The sequence below is a fragment of the Neofelis nebulosa genome, chromosome 5 (genome assembly GCF_028018385.1).
Source record: "Neofelis nebulosa isolate mNeoNeb1 chromosome 5, mNeoNeb1.pri, whole genome shotgun sequence".
Lineage (NCBI taxonomy): Eukaryota > Metazoa > Chordata > Mammalia > Carnivora > Felidae > Neofelis > Neofelis nebulosa.
In genome coordinates this window covers 4081333-4104545 of record NC_080786.1, presented here as the reverse complement: position 1 = coordinate 4104545, position 23213 = coordinate 4081333, and the positions used below count along the sequence as shown (strand labels likewise).

General features: G+C 46.3%; 1 protein-coding gene across 49 annotated transcripts in view; it reads right to left on the bottom strand.

Annotated features, from left to right (window-relative positions):
* Nucleotides 1-23213, bottom strand: part of ARPP21 (cAMP regulated phosphoprotein 21) — a 156779-nt gene that overhangs the window by 112028 nt on the left and 21538 nt on the right. For 43 of the 49 annotated variants that reach the window (XR_009261589.1, XR_009261587.1, XR_009261590.1 and 40 more), the window contains exons 2-3: nucleotides 3108-3281; nucleotides 923-1089 (exon numbers count right to left, since the gene is read on the bottom strand). Coding sequence is in view for 41 of the 49 variants with exons in the window: in XM_058729305.1 (XP_058585288.1) it covers nucleotides 923-1051 (129 nt within the window). In the remaining 8 variants the exon portion in view is untranslated. The other 6 variants (XM_058729309.1, XM_058729312.1, XM_058729306.1 and 3 more) reach the window with 6 other exon arrangements.

Here is a 23213-nt window from a genome sequence, read left to right as displayed (position 1 = left end):
TAAGGTCTTATAACCACTGAGAAGGACTCCCCTCCCCCTCTCCCCACAACTTTTGACCTTTTTAACTTTTAGCTCCTTCTCCTTAGAGCAGCTATGCAAGGGGGGAAAGCTGACCTTGAAGGCTTTTGGCCATTATGTGGTTCTCTGCCTTTGTTCACTGGTACATAAAAAGAATGAACACTATTGTAGTTCGGTTCAAAGAAAATCAATACAGGATATTTGCAAATACAGTTGGTTTTCCCTCTACCAAATCTCCTTCTCTCATAAATCATGGTGTATTTAATCGTATCACCTTTTCGGTACTGTCAGTCACTCCCAACAGCCCCAATAGCCCCCTCCGTCCCTGGCCTGCCCTTTTCTAGGGCTTTCTCTCTGTCTCTGTTCCTCTTGCCCTCTCTCTCTCTCCCTGGCTGTGAATTCTAGGGCTTAGGTTGGTGGGCTAATATGAACTGAATCTTAGCCTGCCCTCAAAGGTCCACAGATTTGATTTTTCTTAGTCTCATGATAATGAGCTGAGTCTTCAGCTTTCCGTGGAAGAGCAAATCCATTTTTAAGTCTCAGCCAGCCTCAAGCTGCCTCAGGGAGAAACCCTTCTCAAGCTCCATGAGGTGGTCTGGAAATCACTCTGGAGATGGCCGTGTGCAAATTCAGTCCTCAAAGAGGATCTCTGGCCCTTGCTTTCATTTCAAAGGGCATTTCGGAGCACGTTTTGCTCGGGAAGAAAAAGTAATTAATAATTAGGAAAGGAGAGGATTAGCTTTATGGATTTCCTATTCATTTAGTAGTCAAACTCTCCAGTGGAGAAAAAGAAAAGAAAGAAGAAGAAAAAAAAAAAAAAAAAGGGAAAAACCTCCCAAGCGCTCCGAAAATAAAGGAAAGGAACTGCACCCAGTGGTTCGAGAGACTAGGTTTCCAGGCTCACCTGCAATTCGAGTTTCTCCTCTTCATCTAGACTCTCGGATTTCACAATGCCATTCTCTGGGGTGGCCGACTCCTGCTCAGTCCCGCCTTCCTCCACGATGGCCGGATTCAGGTCTCCTGGCTCGGACATCCTCCCGGACGCAAATTAAAATCACAAGGTTTGATGCCCTACGAGGTGAAGAAGTCAGAACGTAAAGTCAGCGCACTGTAGAGCCTGGACTGTTATTCCCGTGGCATTTCATGTCTCCTTTTGTATTCGAATTCAAATGAGCGACTCGGGAGGCTCTGTCACTGTGACACAAGGGGAGAACGACGAAGCCAGATCAAATCCAGTACCCAAGGCAAACGCGAGAGGCAGATTCGGGCGCCCTCTCCACACCCCCTCCGCACCCATACACACACACGCTTGCGAATACACACCTTGCCATCAAAAGGGATCGACAAATCTTAGGTGGAGACGCGGAACTCCCACACATCTACCAGTCCCTATGCCCCACGACAAAGCAGGGGACAAAGAGAAACAGAGTCTCCGTCCAACTCTTGGAAGAAACGACCCTCCGCCGCTGAGTCACGAGGTGCTCTGGGTGTTGGGCAGCAGGCCCCAGATGATTCGAAAAGTATTTGCGAGTTTTCAACCGGAGGCACGCTTTCCCAGGCACAGGGAATACAGGACACCGTGCGAGGGGCAAAAAGCAACCGAAGAGGTAAGGATTCCGTTTGTACACGGCATCTAAATTTGGCAATAACACTTTCAGGGCCAACGCTGTCCGGCTTCAAACTGACAGCTCCATTATTGAAGGCAAAAGTGCTCTCCCAGGCTCCCGCCAGCCGCTGGGGCTGCCCCGACCCTGTAGAAGGAAGTCTCTGGAAGGCGGCTCTAATGAAGCTATGGCCACTGAGCCCTGCTCCTCGGGGCTCACACTAGACCACTACATGGACATTGGAAATGGCTTTCCAAAGGGAGAGCCTGTTACTATCTTTTGTCCCCCGACCCCCATACCACCCCTGACCCTTCCCCTTCCTGATGGGCCGTCAACCGAGGTGCATGAGTGACTGAGCATTTACTCCCACCTTGGTTTTTCTTTTTTTTTGTAAGATGTGAGAAAAAAACGCAGAGGAGAGGGAGGCAAGAAATACGGAAGGAGTGAAGGAAGGAAAAAGAAAACGAGAAAGAAAGACACCGGGACCCAGAAAGTCCATCCGTCCACAAAAGTTCTTCCACAAAATTCCCCCAAAGGGAGGGCTGTCCTCCTACCGCTCATTACCACGGTGATTATTATCAGACACAACGGTGGTAACGTTTCCCTGGGAGTGTTTAATGACCATTTACTAAATTCAGGCACTTGACTTCCAACTGCATAGAGGAAGCATGAGAAAAATCTCGACCACAGCAACTTCTGTGGCAAATCTGCTAAGATCTAGCATGACAGAACAGATGGCACCTAATGATATCTTTAAAAACAATGCAGGCTTCCTCAGCAAAGGATTATGGGAATGCCAAAGGAAGACTTGCCCAAAGGCTGGTACTCGAGTCTGTGAGTTACTGGTGAGCAATGCTTTCAAGTCGGAGGAGGCTTTAGGATCTTCCATCCGGTGTATTCTGACGGACGCCTCACACTTTAGTGACACTGGCTGGGCTACGTGTGTGGCTAACGAAGGTTGTTTCTAGAGGGCAAACACCGTGTTTCTCAACCTATTGGGTAGGGGGAGGCGATGGGACTTCCGTGGCCCTGACTCTTTCTTCAAAGCCTTTCAACGAGAAAGGAGATTGTGACCAACTTTAAAATGGAAGGAACAGGGGCGCCTGGGTGGCTCAGTCGGTTAAGTGTCCGACTTCGACTCAGGTCACGATCTCGCGGTCCGTGAGTTCGAGCCCTGCGTCGGGCTCTGGGCTGATGGCTCGGAGCCTGGAGCCTGCTTCCGATTCTGTGTCTCCCTCTCTCTCTGCCCCTCCCCCGTTCATGCTCTGTCTCTTTCTGTCTCAAAAATAAAATAAACGTTAAAAAAAAATTAAAAAAAAAATGGAAGGAACAGATCAAGCTCTACTAACTTTATAGACTCTAAGCCAGTTGAGTCCCTGTCATAGATGCTGTCTGTAGTGGTTACACTCACGGACCTCTTCTTGGCACACGTTTAGACAGTAACAAAATACAGATGAGCTGACAGCCAGACAACGAGGCCTTTACCTTTCGCGCAGAGCTCCTGACGTAGGTCTTGGCGACTTACTGGCGGCTTCTGTCGCTCTACCCCGGGAAAATCCACACCAGTGATCAGAGACAACTGGAGTCCCATGTCCCCATTAACAGTTCAGAATGCCCATCTCCCTGCGATTCCCTTACACGGCGTGACCCATCGTCAACCTGAAAGAAAGACGAGAAGTCAATAATCATAATGGCAATGGTCACGGCGGGGCGAACGACCAAAACAATGGACCCGATTTCTAACGCTAATGACCAGCTTCCAGCAAATCACGTTCACAGCTCGATCAGCCCCACCTGTCTCGGGCTGCCTGCTTCTTCTCTAACGAAGGCTACAGCCCGACTGTTCAAGTCAGAGCGGCACCCACGCAGGGAGCTAAAATTAACGATTGCATTATGCGCCGAAGATTACTCACTTCAAATTTAACCTTTTTTAGTGAAATCTCGCACTTTATATTAAAAAAAAAAAAAAAAAAACAAAACCAACAACCAGTTCGTGTGTCTGCCTCAATGAGCATCCAGATCACCCTGTGAGCTAAAAGTCTTGCCTCCTTTTTTAAAAAACCAAAGGCTCTTTGCTTCAATCGTAGATGAGTATCATATAGTCTAATGCCGTTTCCGTGCCTCCTTTTTAATGAAGCGTACTTGAAGATTTTGATTTAGCGAGCATTGGCTGTAACAGTTAAAAAAAAAAAAAAAAGAAAGAAAGAAAGAAAGAGAAAAGACAAAAGAAAACTTTCACCGTAGCAGGGCTGAGAGCACTCGTGCCCTCCCCACTTCCAGTCTGGCATGAAGAATTCCTAATATTCTCCTTGGGCAGTTGAGCACAGTCTCTCCCCGTTCCCCTCCCTCCCCGCCAGGATTGCCACCACCAGCTGGGCTCTCAGGATTGCCACCACCAGCCGGGCTCTCGGTTTGACAGCAAAAGAAACGCTGTCAGATTTGCAAACTTGGAGCCCGTTGGAAACAACCCCTCGCTCTCATGTGCTTTTTCTCTTTCTCACAACCGCTACGGGGGGGGCAGCAAAGGCAGCTCGAACGCAAACCCAGAGACGGATCCCTGCTGATGTTTGCCAAAACCAAGCATGGGTAGCTCTCCCTTCCGCGGCAACCCTGGGGCACGCCTGCGAACTCCCAACTGCACGGACACCTCTCCCCATCATACGCCCATCTTTGCAAACACCCGACTGCAGCTCAGTTGTTGCGTCCCGAGTTGAGAAACGCTCTCTGCCTTCCCCGGGCCGCCCCCCCCCCAAGTTTAAATGAGCACAGCTGGCTCCTCACCAGATTTTACCGTGGCTCTAAGGACAACATATTGGATTACAACACCATTTGTTGTGCAAGGCGGGAACAACTGTTGAAAGCGGGATCACTAACGGAGTCAGTGATTTCTAGCCTCATTCCTGTCTTATTACAATGGCCAAGTTGGCTTTCCGATGCTTCTTTTGTTGCTAAACACCATGCAGCTATGAGAGAGAAGCAAACGTGCATTTAGGGCAAAAATGGATCGCTCATCAACAGTCATTTCAAGTTTTCAATTTCGACCGGTTTCACCACGGCCACTTGGCTAACACCCGATATTAAATAGAAGTCAACATGTCTTACAATTAGGATCTATTTAAGTAACCAGCCCATTACCTAATATGTCTCAGAATAGGCACCAGTGATGGATGGCGTTACCACATGTTCTGTGGCTTCTGTTTTCCTTTTCCCAGAGAAAATGAAGTTATCAACGATCACCACGATCTTTTGGTCTTCCTTCTCTGATCCTCCTATTTGCAAAGTGGCATTTAATCCAGCAGGTGAATGGCAACGCAGTTTTCAAATCTAAGCCTCAGATGCATTATTCCAGCCCCAGCAGGTGGATACAAGATATATTTCTTTCCACGAAGACAGAGGAAAAACAAACTGGTATTCACGTAACCAACCCAAAGCGGGAACAGCCTGGATGTGTGTGTGTGTGTGTGTGTGTGTGTGTGTGTGTGTGTGGCGTAATTACCAGGACACGTTTTGAAATAGCACCGAGCTCCAAAGTCAGTGAGGTATTATCCTTGCACGCCTGAATCATAAAGTTATCATCTACCGAGATAAAAGAGAATATGGGCAGATGGGGATGAGCAGAGGAACATACGGATCACAAATATTTTTGTAACTGATTAAAATTGTTCTCTTTGCTAAGAAAGCAGTGCCAGGAAATCAACCCTACTCCGGCTTTCTGTTCGCCAAGCTACCCGACTCTTCCATGGCTATTTAATCATAATCTGTTCAAATTTCCCCCATTCTCACAAGAGAGCAAAACTATTTTTACCAAGTTATCTTTTATCCAACATTCGAGTAATGGATATTCTGGCCAAGTTTCAATTGTGATAGTGGGCTTGGGGGGGTGGGGAGAAAAAGGAGACTCTGTACAAATGCACAAAATAAACGTTACTATAGTTCTTTCAGTGGAAATAACATTTTAAACATAATTTAGGGGATAGTACATCGCAAAGGCAGTCAATCGCTTGTAAGACAAGCTATAGGAAATTGATCAACAAGGCTGTCAGATGTTTACGATGCGGAAAATGAGTAAAATCATTACCGTTTCACATTATATTTAGGTTTTCTTCTCAAGCTTACTTCCAAGTTGAAAATAATAGCAACTGTGGGATCGTGGGGATGAGAAAGACAGGGAGAGGGGAGCAAGACATAACCACTGGGCTGTCATGTGGTGAGAGATCCGGATTAGATTCAACTTCCAGGAGTGATTTAGTTCTCAGGGGATATCTAAAATAGGAAATTAACGTGGAATTCTACTAGCAAGTCAGGAAGGTCCCTTTATTAGTTACTTTCCTCATCATCCTTTTACTAATAATTAACACAGGATGGCTCATCTTATTTCAAGTCAATAGAGGCACTAGATGATGAAATAACACAATCAACACTGATTTACTGGAACAATTGAAATATTTCTGCCCTAATGCATCATCCCTTCTTTTTTATTTTAAGCTGGTCCAACCTCTGCAAACAGATGCCACTTGCAAATTGGGGTGACATTAGTGATGTGTCAATTGGCTGTGTAAGGTGTTCAAAAGCTGTGACACCTTATGAACGAACGACCTATCCTATTCTCAAAACGGTTATTCTGTCAATGCTTAAAAATATTTTGAGCATGTAAAATTAAGTTTAAAGAGTAAAAAAAAATGTAATTGGAATGTGATCCTTCCAGAAATGAGATCAACCATGGCATGAACAGAGTGTACAGACTAACATCTTCAGCAAGTTTGAACTTTTTCCCCAGGTGACAAAAAACATCGATAACAAATTTTCACATCAGTTTAATTTCCCAAAGAAAATTTTCTTGGTCAATACACGAAACAGTCAACCAGGAGCTCTACCCTTTAACTAAGCTCTTTGATCGACCTAATGCATAGGCATTCCGTAATATTCTTGAGCCACCCGTGCAAATGCCAAAATAGCCAGACAACTGTCTGGCAGAGGAAGAACCGGGGGGGATGTTTAAGAAAAGGAATTTTCGTACTTGGGTTTTAGATGTAGAAAAATTCTACATGAACGCTCTCCTTTGGGTTTTAAGAGTTAGGCAGCTTACGAACATGTAGAGCTCTTATGTAGGATATCACTTTTTCTTCTTTACCCAGACACAAACACAACCTAGATCAACATCGAGCAGAACCCCAGTAATGGAAATAATTGGTGTCACAGCTTTGGACATAAGAAGAGCTCCATGATAATCACAAGTGCCTTTAAAACAAGAGAGATGTGATGTCAGTAAAAACATCCAATGGAGAAAAACCAATGTTTCAATTCTCCATTCTTCTAACAAGTCTTTATGGAACGTCTACTATGTGTAAGGATATTCTACACTATGACATGATATTCAAGTCAACGAAGACAGTCTCAAAAAAAGCCACTTTTTTTCTAAAAATGCAAAATAAAGGTTAAATACTTCTAATGGATCCACATGAGAAATTTCAAAGACGGGTGGAGGACTTTTATCGTCACCATCCACTTTGTGATTATTCATGAACTGGCAAATAAAGATGGCTTCTGCTTTTGTAACTCTAAAATGTTTCCTCCGTGTATCGCAAGGTCAGGAAACATAAACTTGGGGAAGCAGTCTGATGCACTTGACCCCAGAGTAAGTATTTGGATCTTCCCCTAGAGTGAACTACTTGATAAAAGTAATTAACATGAAATGTAGGAGGGACTGGTAGAAGATCTTACATTTGGCTTCTAAAAAAACAGGTTACATCACTTGGAATATTTAGCTGAGACAAGAGAAGTCTTAGAAAGGACATCATAGCTATTTTCAAACGCTCACAGAATATTCAGAGAAAGAGAAATTAGCCTTGCTTGGTGTTGCTCCAAACTTTAGAACCAAGGAAAAAAGAATAAAAAAGAAGCTACCATTTTAAACACAGAACTACCATATGACCTAGCACTTCAGATATATACTCCCAGTATGTGTGTGTGTGTGTGTGTGTGTATATATATATATATATATATATACACACACACTTATATTACATATATATATTATATATGTTATGTATATCACATATATATATTATATATACACACACATCCAAAAGGATTGAAAGCAGGGACTCGAACAGATACTTGCACACCTGTGTTCATGGCAGCATTATTCATAACGGCCGAAAGGTGAAAACAACCCAAGTGTCCATCCACAGATGAATGGATAAACAGAAAGCAATTGTGTGCCTTAGAGAGGAACGGAATCCAGATACCTGCTACAACGTGGATGGACTATGAAGACTTTAGAAGCCAGACACAGATCAAATATTGGATAATTCCACTTATATGAAGTACCTCGCATAGGCAAACCTATAGAAATAGAGAACAGATGTTTCCAGGGGCTGGAGACAAGGAGGAACGGAGTTGTTATTTAATGGGTACAGAGGTTTTGTTGGGGACAAGGAGAAAGTGGTGGGTATAGATGTGGTGATGGTTACACAACACTGTGAATGTATTTAATGCCACTGAATTGTACATCTAGGAAAGGCTAACGTGACGAATATTATGTTATGTATATTTTATCACAGTAAAAAAGAACCTAAAAAACCTTTTTCTCCCTGAATACAATATAAATCACAAGTAAACAAATCAATATTCAGAGATCAAAGGCAGAAAATGATAGTACCAAGAAAAGGAACTGTCATCCTACTTTACAAATTTCCTCCGACGTATCAGTTACACATACACGTGAGGGCAAGCTCTGTGGATATAACTGGCCTAGGTTGGCCCTTGACTCACGTACATACCCCATAAATCGACCATCATCACCCTCACCATCATCTTCTCAGTCTTGACTCTGGCAAGATAAGCTTTGCCATTGTATTTATTTTATCCACTGTGGACACTGTAAGAATAAAGAGGTTAGGACGCGTTGTTCAGAGAACCTTCCACCGCACCTCTATCAGAATCAAGATGTCTGTGGCCAAGGTGTTCTCTCCGCACAAAGTAACAGACACCATTTCTAACTGAAAAAGACAATTCTGGGCACATTCTCACAGCAATGCAAACAAGGGGCTGTCAACACTCTGGATGTGAGAAAGCAGCTGGTCAGGACTAGCCTGTCAAGTCACAGACTCGGAACTTTGCATATTTTCTATTGCCGATAAGGAGAATCTTCTGACCGAAATCAATGCCACGGAGAGCAGGACTAATGGCCCCTGCTGCCATCACTGAAGATGACCCAAGACTCCGAGAGAGTATGGAGGACGCTATGGCCGTAACTGTGTGGTCACGGAGACTGGGTCTAGTCTTGGAAATTTTAAATAGTCTCCACCTTGATCATCCACACTGGCTAATGACCACCTTTATTTCCTATCTCATGCTAAGAGTCCAAGCATGATTTAGCCATATACGAGGTAGTATATCATCTGCCTCCAGCCAGGTCCAAACTTAAGTACCCAGAGAACCCCAGCACCGCCAAGAACCTTGACTCCAGCCAGGCCAGGCGACATCGTGTCAAGTGACCTGGGCTAGAGACACAACCATCGAGTGGCACAGTGGGGTCAGGACTTCATCATTTTAATTGTGGATCAGAGCTCTTTTTAATACCCTGTGTTCCCCCAGGGACAGCTGTACTAGAAACCTCCACCAGCCTCAACTACTCCATACAATTCGTTTCCTGGACACCGCAAGAGAGGCCAACGCATGGATTGTCACTAGACCGCCATATTCCTTCCTCTCACGCGAGCCAGAAAACACCACACGAGAACTGCACAGACAAGAGCCTCTGACGTCGCTATGGGTGTCTCCCCTGATTCTATCCCTAACATCACGCGGACACATGTGCGTTTCTAGACATTATTCTCAGCCTTTCTCTTTTAAAATCCTAAAAGCTCAGGGGCGCCTGGGTGGCGCAGTCGGTTAAGCGTCCGACTTCAGCCAGGTCACGATCTCGCGGTCCGTGAGTTCGAGCCCCGCGTCAGGCTCTGGGCTGATGGCTCGGAGCCTGGAGCCTGTTTCCGATTCTGTGTCTCCCTCTCTCTCTGCCCCTCCCCCGTTCATGCTCTGTCTCTCTCTGTCCCAAAAATAAATAAAAAATGTTGAAAAAAAAAATTTAAAAAAAAAATAAAATCCTAAAAGCTCATAAACCATAATAACAGAATGACCAAAAGTTGGCTGCTGGCTACCCGCCCGATTTCTTCCTTCTGCGTAGAGACTTCACAGTACCCATCTTTCCAGAAGCCACGCAGGAAATCACATGCCTGCAGGACTCCCAGACAAAGTGTGCCCAGGGTTTGTAGGAAGGCGCTATAAATTTTTAATGTGGCCCAATTAATTAGAATCTATACTGGTGCCAGAGCACGTGTAACCTTTGCAAATGAGCACCTTCCCTGATCTTCAGGCAAAAAAATCAATCAATCAATCAATCAATCGGGCTCTCAGACTTGGGGAGCTACTTTGTCATTCCAAGTGTAACGACAACAAATTTTCCGCAAACTTAAATAACCCTGCTGGGATCTTGTGGATAATGTTACCATATAACATTGCCAAAACAAAACACAAGAAAATGTTCCTGCATAATTAGATCTTCCAGGAATCCCACTGAGTTAGACACTCATCCTAAATATTTCTCTCCCTATCACTGTAGCGTGATCTCCTACAAAGGCAATGTAGTTTCAGGGATCGGGTGGCGTGGGGGGGGGGGTCACCGACTGAAATGGTAACTTTTGCCTGGGTGTTATTAATCTCACAGGTGTTCCAACTTCCATACCCTAAATTCAGTTCAGTTCAAGGGAGTATTCCAAAATGCCCCCTCTCCTGGAGCTCTGGATGCCAAGAAAATAATCCATACTCTCTATTTTCAGGTATTTGTATTGCAGACACCTTGTAATGGAGCGAGAATTTATCACAAAATACATCCTTTCAACTCTGGCTTAAACGATTCAAAATGATAAAAAATCATCATAAAGAGAAAAGGCATGTCAAAAACAGGGCGGGGAGAAATATGAATTTTATTCTGCATATCTGACATGAACTCATCACCTTCCTTTCTACACGAAGTGAAAGATGTGTCTGTCACTTCAAACACAATGCAACTTAACAAATATGACGCAGTGACAGGTGGCGGGGTAGGAGCTAAATGTTTGAGTTATTAAAACCTTTTTTGCGGAGGAGAAGAAAGGGAGAGGCACGTAGATAAAATGAATAAAAGCAAAGATAAGTTGAGACGTTGTTATTCCATCCGGTGTGTGAAATGACTGTAAAACTCATCATTGTTTCCACTCCCCCCACCCCCCGCCATGGAAAGGAGGAAAAATTAACTTTTCATCCCGCTGATATCTTTGTTTTCCACTATGCCAACGCGACGTTTTGGGGGCCGTAGATTATGAATATTTCACGCCCGGACGTTGCCTTTGCAGAATTACCATTGCCTGCGATCGTTACCAAACCTAATCGAAAGAATCAACATAGGGGTTTAAACTTCCCACCCAGGACCTCAGCTCTGTCTCCCCACGCTCCCCAGCTGACAGCAGAAGACCGGAAAGGTTGTCCAAGGGAGAAGAGGAATTAAAGGGTGTTTCCCACAACAAAACTGCCAAAATGTCTTAAGGGTCTCAAGGGTCTCTGACTGCAGGGGGAATGTCCCCCCCGCAAAAGGGAAGAAGGGAGAAGACGCAGAGACGGATGTATGCTGCCATCCCAAGTACAGAGCGGGGAATTTCAGGATACACGGGCACAAAGGGGATTCATTTCTGGTCACGTAGGCTAGCTCTGGGCTACAACTGTGCCTTGGCACTCTGACAGCAAACTCTCTCTACAGGATTCACCAGCCACGCCAACAAAGGCTTTGCCTGAGTATTGACTCTGACATGGGTAATTCTGGACTGTTTTCCATAGATGCTGACATTGTATCCTCACGTCAACCCTGCACCATTCATGGCCAGCCTGTGGCGGAAAAGACAGCAAGCTGCCTACTTGTCCTCTCTCTCAAGTGCTAAGTCCGCTGGCTGCTGACTCCATCGCTGCAACCCCCAGGTCTCAGGGATGCAAAGGAGTCATTCTGGAACAAGCCTCGATATCTGAATCAGGCAGTAAAGATCACTTCCCCTTACTGAAGTCGCACAGTGGTGGAGATTTCTGCCTGTGCGAGTCTATACCTCTGTATTATCTCCAGTGCTGAGGACAAGGCCTGGCACACAGTGGGGCTTGCCGACTCAGTGACTCAGTGACTCAGCGACTCAGGGCAGTGTAATCGGCGAGGGCCGGATGACTTTTCTGGGGTTCTGCTTTCTTCGCCTAAAAACCAAGGCATCTAATCACTCAGAGCCCTACGAATCGGTGCGGGAAGGGGTTAAAGGAGACACCCCCCCCCATACCCCCCCCAAGGCCACTAAAAGGTAAAGAAGCAAAACGTGACACATTTCTGAATGTATGCATTTCAAGAAGGTTCTGGTCTGGCTGCACTCGGACAGAGACGGAGTGGGCCCTTATTTATTGACCTTCTGGATAGGCTGTTAGGGAAAGGAAAGAGATGATGCTGGTCCTCAAGGAGCTACCCGTGTAAGGAGAGAATTCAACGGTGAAAGAGATTTAAGGGCACAGCTCCCCAGAGAGCTAAAGCACGTGACACAAAGGATACCCGGCCCCGAGAGCCTCACACTGAGGGTTTTCTCAAAGACTTCTGTTCCCAGAGGCAACGTTGACAGCAATCTTAAGGGAATGAGTAGACACAATGAACAGAACGTGCCAGACCGGTCAGGCTGTGGGTAGTTTCCGAGTTTTCCTGAGAAAAGTGATGGCATCCATCAAACACACGATTTCCCGTCATTCAGCCAGCCTTGCTCCCATTTCCAGGCTAAAGGACATAGAGAGGTAGGACCTCTCCTTTGTCCTGAAGCCACTCGCCTCTCTGATTCCACGCAGTGTCCCGAGGGCTCTCACTCCGCGGAGCGCTCACCGAAGTGTCACCGAGACTCTGAGGATGACGTGATGCACGCTTCGGCCGCCAAGAAGAAGATGACCTATCCCCATTGCATGTGCCAACTTTGTGCCTTCTTGAATGCCAGAGCCTCTTATTTTCCCTGCTGGGTGTTTTCTTTCTGTGCCCCGCCCAACGCGGCGTTACCCAAAGTGACGTGGCAACAGCCCTGCAGACCCGGTCGGGAGCCCTAAGAGGTCACCGTGCTGAGATCAACATCTCTGCTCGGGAGGAACGTAAGCGTTCGATGAATAATTCCTGCCATCCTCGGACTTCCCGTTGGAAGGGGCACCTGAAAGGCACGATAAGGCACGATACATGAAGGCCTTTGACGTCCGCGTGTCTTTGGTTCCAGTGGGGAGCGACGTTGCGTTGGGAGTTTTTCCTCTGAGGGGAGATTCGATCTCTAGGAAGCCTGTTTTCAAGGTAGAGGTAGGAGGGTAATAGCGAAACCACCCCAGGATGCGTGTGCGTTGGGGGATCCCAAGGGCTGAAGAAAAGATGTGGAAGGGCTGAAGAAGGTGCCTCCTTTCCCAGAAGACAGGAAAGCAGCCAGCGGGTGAAAAGAGCTATCTGTCTAGAGAGAGAGGACTCCCAGAGGCTCAGGGAGAACAAATGTATACTCAGTGAGAGCCAATAGGCAAAATAATGTCTCAGAGCATTTACTTCTAAGCCGCCGAGAGCTTGGCTCCATTCGGATCCTGCTCTAAATAGAAGCATCCCGAAGAAATGTTGCAGATGACCAACGGGGGCCACTGGGGGTATAATTCCCTGGGCCAGTGTATCTCTCTCGGCAGAAACACCACGCCCACCACTTGGCTTGAAGGAGAAATGGGTATTTTCCCGGGAGGAAACCCTTATCGGTGTGTGTGGTTTTGCCGCGCCCGGGGCTCAGCCAGAAGACATACGAACTGGTGTGCATGTGTGGGGGGACAGCACCCCAGCTCTGGGGTCATCTGCGGCAATGCTGATTGGACCCCAGATGCTGTTCTTGGAAAGTAACGTAAAGGGAGCACACGGTTGGTCATTTAAAAGAGGGGGCTGCAGTTTTAAGTCGGCTCATCGGCCGTGGGCCCTTGACTGCAATCTTCCTCCAAAGGCTGGCCCTGGCCGAACGTGATGACGCCTCCCCCTTCTCCCTGCCCCAACCTCCTGTAAATTTTCTATTACTTCTTTACTTTTAAGAGAGAGAGACAGAGGGTGATCTGGGGAGGGGCAGAGAGAATCCCAAGCAGGCTCCATCCATACTGTTAGTGCAGAGCCCAAAATGAGGCTCGAACTCACGGCTGGTGAGATCATGACCTAGGCCGGAGTCGGGCGCTTAACCAACTGAGCCACCCAGATGCCCGGCCCAAGTTTTCGCTACTCTTTTAATAGAATGTTTTCGCTTGAAGGGGCAGTTAAAGGTTAAGGAGTTAGTTGCACTCAAGACTGCAAGCATTTGTAGGTGAATGCCTTCTGGTTTGATGGGCTCTGACCCCTCGATCCTGAGAAACCCACGTCAAGGACAATGGGTGTGGTTGCTGTTTTAAATCATCTGTATTTTTAATCCAGCACAGGTTGATCTTATAAGAAATGCGGGCTGGCATGGGCTCTGTGAGGTACTGCAGCCTACTAGGGTTGGCCATTGATGAAGAAAGATAAAAAGCAGGTTCTCAAACCACTCTACGCGAAGGAACTGGAAGAAATGGTTGAATTTAAGAGCTACCTGGATGGTCTCGATGTAAGTGAGGATGGATGTCGGCGTGTGGTCCTGGGCTAAATGTTTTTTTTTTTTTTTTTTTAACGTTTATTTATTTTTGAGACAGAGACAGAGCATGAATGGGGGAGGGGCAGAGAGAGAGGGAGACACAGAATCGGAAGCAGGCTCCAGGCTCCAGGGGCAGAGAGAGAGACGGAGACACAGAATCTGAAGCAGGCTCCAGGCTCTGAGGGGTCAGCACAGAGCCGGATGCGGGGTTCGAACCCACGAACCGCGAGATCCAGACCTGAGCCGAGGTCGGACGCTTAACCGACCGAACCGCCTAGGCGCCCTGTTCCTGTGACTCTTGAAGGAAAAGGGTCAAGTTCTGTGCAGGAATATTCAAGGATTCTTGACAGCGAGGGTGAAGATTTGGGGTCACTTTATTCATGGATTGTATGGTGCCTAAGCCATGGGCCTGGAGGAGGCTACCTGCTTGGTACATGTATGGTGTCATTAAAACTACATAGTCCTTAAAGCGTACTTGCTTCCTGGGCACTTTGGTAGAAGAGAACTGCTGGGGACCCGGGGCCAACGGACATTTCTAGAAAGACATGAGGCTGTCCACCCACTCTGAAGTCTCTGATAGGCAACCTTGCGCTTAAAAATCAAATGGGATGCAGCATCCCTACAACAAAGTAGGACAGCCTGATCCCTGGAATGAGGCTGGAAATTGGTACTGTGCTGAAGAATGAAAACACACGCGAATGCCGTTAAAAGTTAGCAAGAATGTACATCCAGGCTTCAGGTTGGAAAATGCCAGGCTGAGATTGATTGTCTGGGAAAGAATCAAATCTGTGATTTGACATGTCACAGAAATAATATCTACCCATCTTCTATAACAGGCAATACTCTGCTTTTGAGCTGTCTGCTTATTTGTGCTAGCTTCAAGATTTTAAACATAAATAAAAAGAGAGTCAGTCATGGTATTCATAATACACAGCAAGAATCTGTTTTGCTGGATACGGTCTCCTTAATAAAAACTCCAAGGCCTCCACATGGAGAAAAACTATAGAGCGGGGGAAAAATATCATGACCTTTGTTTACTCATAACGGTAAATCGGGAAGGAAGAGGGGGGAGGAGGGATGGGCAGAAGGGAGGAAGGCAGGCAGGCTGGTCCAACTGTCAGAAGCATGCAAACTTAATATGTGAAAATGGAACATGGACTATTTGGGGCAATTCGTGATGAAGCCTGCAAAACTTTTTAGTTTCAATGAACAGACTTAAAACTAGAAAGACAAAAAGAGTCAATCGCCCATTATGACTCGTATTTAGGCGGAGGCAACATTGTTCATTAGATAAATAATGTGCTAGGCATAGCATTTCCCCAGATTTGCTGAAGTGTGGTATATATATAGGAAAACGTGCCCTACACTTCAAACGATTACACATTTCCACTGGGGGGAAAAAAAGATACAAGGAAAGAACGCAATGGGTTCCTGTTACCTTTCAAAAATAATCTACATGATGACAAGAAAAGTAATTTGAATATAGACGTACCCGTGAATTCTCAGCATATTAACATGAATCACTGGCCTCGCAAGGTTTAAATACTAAGTAAGGATAAAGGTCTATCTATCTATATATCTAGAAAGAAGAGGAAGGAGGAGGAGGGAGGAGGAAGGAGGAGGAGGAAGGAGAGGAGGAGGAGGGGGAGAAACCAGAAGAGGGAGAAGAGGGGGAGGAGGGGAGAGGGGAAGGCAGAGGGACGGAGGGAGAGAGACAGAGACAGAGTGCATGTGTGTCTGTGCATATACAATTTGCACGATCCCAGGTCTTTGAAGTAATTTTCTGTGGTTCAAAACAATTCTTATCACCTGGCAGGTTCCATTTCAATCCTGGAAATACTGGCTCTTTGTTGGAAACTCTGTGGCCTGACTGTTCCTGTGAGGCTTGTGCATGCCCACAGATGCCAATTTCAGGTCGGGCCACAAGTATCCTAAATCTCAGAGACCCCAGCACGAGCAAGGGGGTAGTAACTCAGGAGCAGAACAGACTGGCTGTTCCCTCAGCTGGCCAAACACTGGGTTCCCCAAGGTGCCAAAATTAGGGTGGCTCTGCAAACCTCGAACAAGTGCTGCTTCTCCAGATACTCCCTGTGTGCTGGGTAGCATTCGTCCGTGAGTTCAGAAAGCCAAATTTTAGAAGATCTGTGTTCTTAAAAAAAATGCTCTGGGGGCACCCGGGTGGCTCTGTCGGTTAAGCATCCGATTCCTGATTTTGGCTCAGGTCATGATCCCAGAGTTGTGAGACAGAGCCCCACGTTGGGCTCTATGCTAAGCACGGAGCGTGCTTAAAATTCCCTCTCTTTCTCTCTCTGCCCCTCTCCCACTGTGTTCTTTATCTCTCTCTCTCTCTAAAAAAAAAAAAAAGTGCTCTGGTTATAAGCAACACCGACCTCATCACCTGGCTTTCTCTGGGCACACCCTGGCTGAGTGGCCTGGACTTTGTTGCTGATTTTGTGCCCTGGCCTTGTTATTAAAAACCAGTTGGAAAATGCAGGCAGCCTTCTTGTAAAAGGGATTATGATGTAGCATTTCCACATACTTTATTTTTTCCAAAGTTCTATAAAAAAATCAGGAGGAAATTTATTCTGTTTTTTTTCTTTTCTCCTTAAAGCATGACGACTACATTGTTTGGGCAGGTCTCTTGGTGGAGTTTGAAAGAGAACTGCAGCCTTTTCTTGAAATAAACACTGGACTAAAAGTTTGGTTTCTGAATGACAATAATAAGTTACTCGTATTCACCACGGTCTGTTTAAAGTGTAGCCTCTAACCTTTTAATACAACCTCTCTCCACACACACACACACACACACACACACACATATATATAATTTCTTATGTATAATATATATAGCTTTCCCCAAAAAGGTATGTGGCTCCCATTTTTTATTTCCTTATTTTAGAAATATGCTCCCACAAAAATGAATTCTTCTGTACTGGGGACTACTCCTCTCCCCCAAATGGATAAAAACAAAGTCAGAGATGATACAGGGATGTTCCAGTCACCATTCCTGGTATACAACAGCTAGAAACCCAGCATATAAAGATCTGCCTTTTTAAAGCCAGTGTCTATTCAAGGACCTGTGTGGTGTCAAGCTACCGGCTCCATTGCCAGCTTCCAGAGTGCATAATTTCGGAATGCTGCTGTATCAGTACCAAAGTTTCACTGCAAGTTAAGATATTGTGTCCTATAATTTCCCATTTCCGATTAGATCGTATTTCCCTTTTATTAGCTGTAAAGAAGCTTACGTTGCTTCTTTCCTTTCTTTTCTTTTAATGCAGCGTCTCTCCAAACTGCAGTTAAAAGTAAGCAAACTACAGATGGAGCCCAGCTTTCAACGAACGTTGCAGAAAAAGGCTTGCTTCTTCAGGAAGAATCTGTCGCTTACTTACGTGTCTCTCACGTAAGTTCTTTAAAAACAGGGACTCTCCCGCTTTTTCTCGTACTGGCACACCTGGCATTCAGCAACGGTTTGACGAAGCGCTCATTTAATAAATTAATACATACGCGTAACAAGTCATGAGGTTACCGTACCTTGTCATAACGCAAAACTGTGATGTCTCACTTCCAAATTAGCCATTATTTCCCCATTATCCTCATCGCTGCCATAAATCACATTAAAAAAAAAAACTACTGGGGCGCCTGGGTGGCGCAGTCGGTGAAGCGTCCGACTTCAGCCAGGTCACGATCTCGCGGTCCGTGAGTTCGAGCCCCGCGTCGGGCTCTGGGCCGACGGCTCGGAGCCTGGAGCCTGTTTCCGATTCTGTGTCTCCCTCTCTCTCTGCCCCTCCCCCGTTCATGCTCTGTCTCTCTCTGTCCCAAAAATAAAAAAAATTAAAAAAAAAAAAAAAAAAAAAAAAACTACTTTCACTGTGATACAATTTAGGGTTTTACATAAAAATAAAGTTACATGCTAATATAAACAGAGCCAATTCCAATACACCTACTAGATTCTCACTCTGTGCCTGACATTATTTTGATTAAAAAAACACAGTATATATGGATCAAATTTTTTTAAGGTCATTTATTTATTTTTGAGAGAGAGACAGAGAGGGAGAGAGCGAGCTTGTGCACAGAAACAGGGAAGAGCAGAGAGAGTGGGAGACACAGAATCCGAAGCAGGCTCCAGGCTCCGAGCCGGCAGCGCAGAGCCCGACGCGGGGCTCGAACTCACGGACCGCGAGATCGTGACCTGAGCCGATGGTGGACGCTGAAGGACTGAGCCACCCAGGCGCCCCTATGGGTTAAGTCTGAAATGTCTCACTGTGGAGTAGAGGAAATGGAGCCACAGAGACGTTAACTACCACAGCCAAGATTTTACTCTAAGAAGGAAAGAGTGGGGCCAGAGGTCAAATTCGGACAGACAGGTCCCCAGAATCACCTGGACCTACTACACTTCGAAATGAGCGAGGATCACAGACACCACATAGCAGACAACAATAAAAAATAGAAGGCACCGGAAAGTGATGCCAGGGGTGATTCATGGAATGCATGCTTCCTCCAGTCTTTCTAAATGTTCTCATGTGACCCTCTTGTACTCTTAGAATTCAAAAAAGTAACCAGAGAGATTGAGAAGAAACCAGGAGACAATGAGTAAGTCCGAACTGGCCACGGGCAGCAGGTTTGTGGTTGCCCTGTCATCACCCATTCCGTCAGAAAACAGGAAAGTAAAGACAATGCAAAGGATTGCTAATAAAAATCAAAGAGTATGGAATGACTGTATCTACACCAATGTGCAGTCAAAGGAACTAAGTCTATACAAAATGTGTCAGATAAATGTCAAAAATAAAACTGAAGGAAAACACACTACAGACAAACCAAATACTGTAGAGCATTGTTAAAATCTATTTTTAAAATGCCCAAAGAATCTCAAGATTGGTTATATAAACATTTAAAAAATGTTTTAATGTTTATTTTTGAGACAGAGACGGAGCGTAAGCAGGGAAGGGGCAGAGAGAGAGGGAGACACAGAATCTGAACCAGGCTCCAGGCTCCGAGCTGTCAGCACAGAGCCCGATGCGGGGCTCGAACTCATGAACCATGAGATCACGACCTGAGCCCAAGTTGGATGCCAAACCGACTGAGCCACTCAGGCACCCCACTAATTTTCTTTTTTTTTAAGTTTGTTTTGAGAAAGAGCACACGAGCCAGGGAGGGACAGAGGGAGAGGGAGACACAGAATCTGAAACAGGCTCCAGGCTCTGAGCTGTCAGCACAGAGCCCGACGTGAGATCATGACCTGAGTCGAAGTTGGAGGTTTAACCCACTGAGCCACCCAGGTGCCCCAGTTATATAAACATTTAAATGATCACAAAACATTTTTGTGCTTGGAATAAATATCAAAATCAATACAACTCAATTGCATTAAAAAATCAAGTCAATAACAATTACAAGCCAGACTGGCCTCAAATTTCTTAAAAATTCAAGGACATTTTTACATGGAGCCACTCAATTGAATATTGTGTTCTAAACTGACTTTCCTCTATAGAGGAATCAACCAAGAAGCATCAGGGAAAATTAACAGTTTGTGGAGAGACCCTGTAACTTAAAAAAAAAATGTGATTCCCTTCTACTTTGTCAATTTGGATTCAGAGAAAGGTACATGGGTGACATCTGTAATCATATGGAGCATTCTGCACATACTGAGCAGTGTCCACATAGGTTTGTCACCTTTTTTTAATGTTTACTTTTGAGAGAGAGAGAGAGAGAGAGACACAGAGCGTGAGCAGGGGAGGGGCACAGAGAGGGAGACACAGAATCCGAAGCAGGCTCCAGGCTCTGAGCCATCAGCACAGAGCCCGACGCGGGGCTCGAGCCCCCAAACCGTGAGATCATGACCTGAGCCGAAGTCGGACACTTAACTGACTGAGCCAGGTGCCCCCGGTTTATCACTTCTAAACAGCTCCTGCCTGTAGCCACTGCTCTTTGAGGGACAAGGCTGGAGCTAAGGGCTGGGAATCTGGAGAAAGACCCGTGGAACCCTCACACCTTGAGCAACGATCTGGGTACTTTTGACATCACAACAATACACGCCGTCATCTTTTTCCTTTCAAACCCACAAAGAACAGAATCAGTTGAATACCTTTTCATTTAATCTACAGCCTATGTGGGGCGCCTGGGTGGCGCAGTCGGTTAAGCGTCCGACTTCAGCCAGGTCACGATCTCGCGGTCCGTGAGTTCGAGCCCCGCGTCGGGCTCTGGGCTGATGGCTCGGAGCCTGGAGCCTGTTTCCAATTCTGTGTCTCCCTCTCTCTCTGGCCCTCCCCCGTTCATGCTATGTCTCTCTCTGTCCCAAAAATAAAAATAAAAATAAAAAAACGTTGAAAAAAAAATTAAAAAAAAAAAAAAATCTACAGCCTATGCGTACAGAAATGACTAGAATCCAGCCCCACTCTCTAGGGGAACCCAGGCTTGCTTACAAAAGTGGGGAGTGTTCGTTAAGTGGCTTCTTCGTCAACACGAGTGCCTTAAATGGGACGGTTTCACGAAGTCCTGTGATGTTTCCCCAGAGAATTTGTTTTCTTGTTTCTCAAATATAGGAAATAGCTAATCTTGAATGTTTGATATGACCTCCTAATGTCCGCGTGGATATGTTTACATTACATAAAACAACTCTTGTCAGCCATTTTAAAAAGACCTAAGAACTACCGCTCTGGAGAAATCGATACATAGATGTGTGTGAATCTCCAAGTCAACACTTTGATTCTGTAGCTTTTTCAGAGTGTCCCATGTAGATAGCATTGTGCTTAGAACTTTCAGTTGCTTTCACTTCTTTGCTTCTCCAAAACACCAGCTCTCATCATCTGATCTGAGAGATTTTTTACTTTCAATTAACATAATAAACAACCAACCAACCAAAAAGCTTAGCCCAAGGGCAACGATGAGGTCCAAAAGCACAGGTCTATGTTCGTAAAGTCCACACAAGAGCTAGAGCTCAGTTCTGCCTCTTAGCGCAGTATCTTTCCAAGCTGCCTCTGTGCATATGTACAGAGTCATAAATATACACCCAAACATTCTTATATTAAGCCCACGCATTCTGACTTAGGATGGTACCCTCAGCTTTCTCCTTTGAAAGAAAGACAATTCCTTCAAGATCGGCAAATCCACTGGTCTCAAAAGAGGGGAAGTCTTGCTTGTTTCACGGACCTAAACTTTTTCGTTATCACTTGAATGTCAGAGAATTGTCCCCTAACTAGGCCACTCACACACACACACACACACACACACACACACACACACACACAGCAGGTGGGTTAAGCCACTCAGAATGTGCAAGTGACACTTCTCGCAGGCCCCTCCCTGAATGCCAGATCAGGCCACACTGCAGCCTGGGGCTGGTTCCAGCTCAGAGAACAGAGTAGCAGCTGCTGGGAGCTGGCAGCGACTCAAGTCTCAGCTGTATTCTTGGCCCCCTGCCTCCTCCAGGCACTTACGAGGGGCGCGTGACCAAGGAAACAGCTGAGCCCCCCCCCTCCAAGAGGAAATGCAACCGCCGTAGCCCCCACCGCCACCTGCTCTGGGGCCAAACAACCACCACGGTCCTGTTGGCTCTTGCGGGGGGAACATGGACTGCTGAATCACTCCTGAGCACGCCTGAGCTGCTCTGCCCGGGACAGGCGAGCAAAGGCATAGTCCAACAGGCCTGGGCAGCATCACCCGGTGACCCAACCTGGCAAGGGAATCCGCTACAGTTTGGATGTTCAAATCCCAGGGACCCAGTCAGATCCCAAATGCTGCTTTGGATGTATTCTCTGTAGAATTTTCCTAAGACACCTCCTCTGCTGAACAGGAATTTTGATTTGGGGTTTGCAGTGGCTTGCAACACGGCTGAGGGCACAGGGGGCGGGCAAGTCCCTTCCGAGGTCACCAATGTCCCGGAGTCCTCTCAGCACAACAGAAGTATGAATACGAAGCAAATGCATGAAATGTCTTGCCCCTTCCCTGGCCTGCGACTCACGGTGTGGCCTTCCTGGGGGGGGGGGGGGGGGGGGCTCTGGAACACAAGATGCGGAACCGGGACTCGGACAGCTTCAACTGCACTCACGTCAGTACTATTAAGAGACATCTGTGACCTCAAACATTGTGAAATCTCACCCTCCTCTGAGGACACGCCTGTCCGGATCTCAGATTAACACGAGAGGCACTGCTGTACCTACGCTATTGAAAATTCTTCTGGAGAAGGGCAGAATGTTGACACTGTGCCATGCCCACATGGGGGTCTCTTCTTCAACGGTCTCTGTTTCCTGCGTGCTTTGACATCTTCCTTGATAAAAAGCTGGGAGTGTAGCAGTTCCTTTGGGCTTAAGTAATCTTTGGATACGAATCCCCTGCGCCCAAAGTGGGCTTCAGTCCAGATAAGAGAGACCCCGATTGCTGGGGGACTGATTCTTGTTTCCAGGGAGAAGGGGAGAGGTTTGAAGACCTATTACGGGCTATGGGTTCTTTGAAAACCTGACCCACATCTAGTTAAGGTTTTTCTCCCCAGGAGTGACGCTAGACAATTTTTATGCGATCCTGGTGGATTCTTTGAGACTGACTAGGTCCAGGGCATCCTGGTGTTCAGTTTTTACCTTTCTGGTCAACCTCGGGGGTAGACCCGGATCCCTCTCCAAGGAAGGACGGGTTGCTTCTTGGAAGATTATTTCAGCTGCAGAGAGCTGAATGGCCCAACGCCACACTGATCGAGGTGGCGATGGAAAGCCTGGCTCCCTCAACCCCAGCAAGACAACCCCAAGGCCATTCTAGCCGCAGAACACCCCAAGGAGCTGGTCAGATCTGTTCTCATCCTTCGTCTGAGCTATGGCTTTCCTCCGCCCACTCTTGCCCCCCCCCCTCTTCCTCCATGGCATTGGGGACAAGAATTCTCCTCAGTAAACATCCTGCACACCAA